This window comes from Manis javanica, chromosome 2 (genome assembly GCF_040802235.1).
Source record: "Manis javanica isolate MJ-LG chromosome 2, MJ_LKY, whole genome shotgun sequence".
In the NCBI taxonomy this organism is placed as follows: domain Eukaryota; kingdom Metazoa; phylum Chordata; class Mammalia; order Pholidota; family Manidae; genus Manis; species Manis javanica.
Window position 1 is genome coordinate 104,901,592 of NC_133157.1, and position 6,320 is coordinate 104,907,911.

The 6,320-nt window shown below is 43.5% G+C and overlaps 1 protein-coding gene across 2 annotated transcripts in view; it reads right to left on the bottom strand.

Annotated features, from left to right (window-relative positions):
- Positions 1-719, bottom strand: part of RAB18 (RAB18, member RAS oncogene family) — a 50,878-nt gene extending 50,159 nt beyond the window's left edge. Inside the window, exon 1 of one of the 2 annotated variants that reach the window (XM_017664362.3) lies at positions 255-719. In XM_017664362.3, coding sequence (XP_017519851.1) covers positions 255-322 — 68 coding nt within the window. In that variant the 5' untranslated portion in view covers positions 323-719. The remainder of the gene's footprint in view (positions 1-254) is intronic. The other variant, XM_017664361.3, reaches the window with a different exon arrangement.
- Between the last annotated feature and the right edge of the window lie 5,601 nt (positions 720-6,320).

The window sequence follows — 6,320 nt, forward strand, 5'->3', positions numbered from 1 at the left end:
CCGGCCAAAAGGCGGACCTCGAAACTGTTTTTCCCCTTGGTGCGCCAAGAGGGAAAGCGATCCCGGGAACTGGGGCCTGGCGGGGCCGGAAACCCAGCAGGAGCGGAGGAGGGGCGGGGGGCCGCGGGAGCGCGCGACGGGGAGGCCGTGAGGGCGCAAGCGGAGCCTGGCCGCCGCCTTTTACCGTTCCCGTCGCGGCCCTGGGGGCAGAGAGAGTCCCGCCGCCCTCGTCCCGGCCCGCAGACCCGCCTTACCTGGACTTGCCCACGCCGCTCTCGCCAATAATGAGGATCTTCAGGGTGGTCAGCACGTCCTCCTCCATCCTGACCCCGCGCCGCTCCGAGCCCAGCTGGCAGCCCCGGTTCGGCTCTCAACCCTTCACGAGAGCAATCTGCCCGCGCATGCGCCCCGCTCCGCGGCTGCCGCCCTCCTTTTACACCGGGTGTTTAAGTTGCTGAAGGTCCTAACGCCCCAGTTCCGCCTTGAGGAAGCTCTGCGACTGCGCAAACCCAGAGTCCCAGACGTCTTTCCGGAAGCTGGTACTCCCCTGCGCATGCGCAGAAGGGGAGCGCCGCGTGCGACTTCACCCACTTGCCAGGCCCTCCCTCCTACTCTGGTCAAATCGAACTGTCCCTCCGTGGTGTACCTGGGAAAGGACTGAGTCGGGGAAATATAACGCTCTTTTATTCCAGCAGCTGCTCATAGCAGCTGCATTGCAGTGGGAAACGCTTTGTGCTTGTATACAAATTATTTTAAATTGAGGTCCCAACTCTACCGTGTAACGCTTTACATATTTCCTCGCCTTCTGAGCCTGTTTCCCTTTTTCAGAGTGGGAGGCAATATTTCTTAGAATACTACCTTGGTAGAATTGTTATGAAATTAAATGACTTTATTTGTGAAGTCACTTTGTGAACTCAAGTGCTCTATGAAAGGCGTGATCAGGCTTACTCTTTTAGATCGAAGAGTACCCTTCACCAGTCAGTTCACTTTGGAAGGTAGAGAAAAATTTAGCGTAAATCAGGGGCATACAAAATAGTGTTCCAACTTCACACCGATATTAATCCTTTTAAGTGCTACACCACAGCTGCAGGAACTGTGTGCATATGCTTTGCCTTCTTCAATTCACTAAGTTGTAAATCTTGGTGAAGGTACTGTAAATCCGGGGAGAGGAAATCCTGGGGCAAAATATCTCTAAAAACCTACATCAGTCAAAGGAAGTAATAAAGTTTAAAACCTGTTTATTGCTTACAAACTGCAGTCCAGCCGGGTCACTCTCCCTCTGCTCCAGAAGAAGCATGCAAGCAAGCAAGCAAGCCCCTCCCCTTAAACTCTCAGATTCAGACACACCCTCGGTTGCCCAGGTAATTACCCATTGACATGGAGATGAACTTCTCTCCACCCCTGAAGACATGCAAATACACTAACGCCAGGCGAGATACTCTGGAAATGTTACAATTTTACCCACAGTACCAACCCTGATATATATATATAATACTTAGCAAAATACCTGGTACGTGGCAGATACTAAACAAATGTTAGTTCTTGCGTTTTATTTTCTTACACCTGCAGCCAATGTTAGATACAATAGATATTTGATTAAACACATACAAATAAAATTTAATAATTATATTAAAATAATTAAAATAAATGATTTTTTAAATATCTAGAAAAACTCTACAGATATCCAAATGGCCCCTTCCCCTCCTTCAGGTCTTTGTTTAAATGTGGCCTTCTTATCCCTACTACTGAAATTTGCAAATCCTTCCAACATTCCCTGTATCTCTTTGCATTATTTTTCTGCATAGCACTTACCACCCTCTGATAATACTATGTATTTTACTAATTTGTTCACTGTCTAATCTCCCCAAAGAGAAGGGAAGCTTCATGAAGGCAAAGATTTTTGTCTGTTTTATTTACTGTTATACCTTGTGTCTAGAGTAGTTTCTGGCATATTGTTTATATCCTGTGTCTAGAGTAGTGTCAAATAAATATTTGTTGAATGAATTCCATTCCTGAATTTTAAAAGTGATGTCAACCAGACAACCTCAATTTCCCATAAAATAACCCTCGAAACTGAAGAGTCCTGACTAAAGAGTCTTGCTTGACAAGCTACTCCACTTTGTGGGTGACTTCGTTTTGTGGGGGACGGGTCTCATCAGTGATGCCGGGGTTCTTGTTCACGAAGCTGACGAATGAGCTTCACAAACAGTCGAGGTAGGAGAGCAAGGTACAGGCTTTTATTTAGAGATAAAGTGAAAGAACAGAGATCCCAGCTTATGCCAGGAGGGGACAAGAGAGTCCTGGTGGTGCGTAGTCTAGGGGATTTATAGGCAGTTGAGAGACTAAGAGCTAGGGATGTGGATCCACCAGATGGTCTCTAAGTGTTTATTTTCAAAGAGACACTAAGTTTCTTACCGGTTTTTCAGACTATTTTGCGGAGTTAACATAAGAAATTTACTGCTTTGATCCTTTCTCAGAATAGCAGTTTCTTGGTTTGGGAGCATATCAGTCAAGGCTGCTTGTTTTGCTTTCAAGGTGAGCTGAGTTACTGACTTGATTAGGGCTGGAGGAGGAAGAGCAGCATCTGGGTAAAGTTAAAGATAAATTTGGCCTTTTAGCAGGCTAAAGTAAATTTTACAATAGTCTCATTTAATTGACACAAACAAGACATGGGCTATGCTGAGGTATTTTCTTATCTGGGGGATGTTCCAGGCCAGCTTATTCCTGGCTTTTTAGTTTTAACTAATCTTTACTGAAGAATGCTTATATTCCTAGTTTGATATTTTACTTTAGAGAATTAATGTGACTCTGTCTTTGTTTAATTGTTTAATATGGAGTTTTGGTAGGGGTCTTTTTCCGAAGGCCTTCACCCTACTCTGACTACACCCACGGTCCCTGTCTCATCAGGAGGAGGTTGCAAGAGTTGCAAAAGTTTGGCCAACACAGTTGCCGGGGCTGGCGGGATGCTCCCAGCTGGTGGAGAGTGGATGGCTCGCCCACCCGGTGGTCAGGAGTATAGCTCCACCAAGAAGGAACTGGTCCAAATAGTTGGTGAACAAGTTGGTTGTAGTGAAGGTCAGGTCATATCTGGGCCCGCTCTGCGCATGACCCTGCTGCTCTGCACATGGTCCGTTCTGCGCACAGCCCGGTCTGCGCACAGCCTGTTCCGCGCACGGCCCTTTCTGCACACGGCCTGCTCTGCACACAACCCCATTCCTGTGTATGAAAGGAGAATGAACTTGTACTTTGGGGTCTTCACCTGCCAGTGTGAGACCCCAGCATGCTGGCTACCCAATAAATGCTCTTGCTTTTGCATCCATGCGTATCCCGGTTTTTTGGAGGTCGATTGCACAGACCCAACAGAAACAACAATTGAGTCTATCCAGCCTAGTTTGGGCTGACATCAAGAGCTTATTTGTGAGGCTCATAGTATGAAGCTCTCCTGCTATGACGCAGTGATCCTCAAATTGTAATCCCCAGATGCCTAGAATTCCCTTTCAGGGGTTCTGCAAGATCAGACTATTTTCATAAATTATTTAAGATGTTATTTATCTTTTCCACTCTTGTCCTTTCAAGATAGTACAGTTGAGTTTTCCAGAAGCTTCATAAAGTGTGATAGCAAAATAGATTGAAGGCAGAGCCAGATAAGAGAACTGAGCTGTTTTCTATTAAGCCAAACATTAAAGAGATTTGCAAACATGTAAAATAATGCCACTCTTATCACTAATATTTTGTTTTAAAAGTTATTTTCATAAATATATTACCTAGTAGCTTCATAACATATTAACTACGTTTATTTGGTAATGAATTAATATGTATGTTTACTTTTTAAATTTCTAATAGAGTAAATATTAATAGATATAGCCACATAATAAGCTCCTTTGAGTCCTAAATCATTTTTAAGAGGATACAATAATTTTGTACAACCAGAAAGTCTGAGAACTGTTGCACTATGATATTCACACCAAGATTTAAACAAAACAGAACAAAAATAGAAAACTTTTTTGTTAATAATAGGCCTGGATTCACTGATGTTGTATGTAACATTGTTGACCTACTTCAGCAACATAATATTTTCTCAGTTTTCCTTTACCTCTTGGCTACTTCTCAGTTCTTTGTGAGATCCTCATATTTGTTCTTGCATCTTTTAAACATGTTTGGTTTTTTGGTTTTACCTGGTTTTACCCTCTTACTCTGCACACACACATTGTCTTCTTAGACTTACATGGCTTCTTCATCCCACTTGCATCTGGCTGAGATTTCTCTTCTGAGGTTCAGGCAAACATACAAAACTGCCAAGACATCCCCACATGGGTATGCCCAGGTGGAGACTGCCAATCTAAACACGACTGACAGTGGACTCATTATCTGCTCATCTGCAATAGCGTTTTCTCTTGATTTCCTTCTTAGAGAATGGCATTAACACCCATATAACTTTCTCTCCCTTACTCTGCAGACCCAAACATTTAGTCCTCACCGTTCTACCCATTAAACAGCTCTGAAATTTATCCACTTGTTTCATCTCTGACAACACTGCTGTGATTAGGCCATCATCATTATCTTTGCTGGATTCGCTACCCTATCAGCTGCCTAATTGGCCTTCCTCCCTCCATTCTCCTCCCCTCAGACTATTCTTTACACCACAGCCAAAGTGGTATTCCCGATATGCAAATCTAAGTCCTCCTGCCTTCCATAGCTTCTCCCCACCCTCACAAGTGGTTAGTATCTTACAATAAGCTCTGGTTATCCTCTCAACCTTATCTCTTGTTGCCCCATGCCTTGCCCACTGTGTTCCAGCCAAACTGCACTAGGTTCTTATTTCCAAAGAAGCATGTTATGCTTGTATCCAGGACCTCACACATGTTGTTATTTCTGCCTGGACTACTCTTCTGCCCCCTCCACACCCCAAACCTGCACATATTCACCCACGTTTGCTCAGAGAACTCCTACTCAGCTTCCATGGTCCACCTTTTGTATCCTCTTTTATGGGATGACTTCCCTGGACTCCCAGGTCAGCATTACATATTTGTGTGTGTATCTCCTATTTTGTGTTCTGATAGTGTCCTATGTATCTATTGTGTTATACACTTTACAGTAGTAAAATTGTGATTTAAATTGTTTACCTCCCTACCAGGATGTGTGCTTCTTGAATGCAGAAGTGATCAATGTCCTGTTCATTCTTCTGTTTCCAGCACCAGTACAATGCCTAGCATGAAGGAGCTGCTCAAAAAGAAAAAAAAATGTTAATATAAAAACTCAGTAAATCTCAGGAATTTGGAACAATATAGTCTGTTTTTTATGTAGGTTGGGATGTGTCTTGCATCTCTGTCTTGAATATTCAGGGGGAAAAAAACCTCAGTAACTCAGTGCACAACCATTACCAGGTACTTCTAGAAAATAAACAAGCATTCATACACAGATAAGTCAAGGTAGGACTTTTTGTACAAAATGAGTGATACAGGCAAATGCTCCAGAAATGCAGACAAGAGTCTGACATGGTCACTGAAGCTTAGGACAACCAGAAATGGCTTCATGAAGGAAGCAGGACTTGAAAGGTACAGTTTAGGCAATTATAACAAAGGGGGACAACTCTTCAGGCAGAGTGAATTCAGTATAAACGAAGGCATTAGGATGATGGTTAAAATGCTATCTTTTAGATGGAAAAGTCTGGCTGTGTATAGGAAGTATAAGGGAAAGGTCAGGAATAAAGTCCTGGAGACCTCATAGGAAATTATGGGAAGATCTGAATGTGGTGGTGGCAGGGGGGCTGGGAATGAAGAGATGTACACAACAGATACATGGAATAATGCCCATGCCTGGTGAAGGGCAAGAAGAAGAAAAAGAAGAGAATAATGTCAAGCATTTATCTTAACGTTTTAAGTCTCAATGGTACCAACAACAAGCAAGCTCATGACAGAAAGGGAGAGGAAAGTTAGTCAAGTTTAAGCCATTCTGAATTTTAGGTGAAGGTATCAGATAGCCAGGCAAACATGAGCAGGTCTGTCCTGCTCTCCACATACTCCCTGGACATCAGATGGTGGAACACACCCCAGACCCCTCCTGTTTATGGTTCATTCTTCCTCCTTATCAGGGCCAAATCTGACCTAAAAAGCCAATCAGGGCTTGCAGAACACCAACACAGGTTGGCACAGGTGCACCCAAACTCCGGAAGTGACTGGAGGTTACCTCAGGGTTTATTATACCATAATTGTAATAAATTTGCATTGCAATTTTGACAACTTCCCCTGCTTAGCTTGGGTACTATAGGTAAGTGCCTATACACTAAGAAAAGGTTATATAATCTGAAACTGTCAATCAAA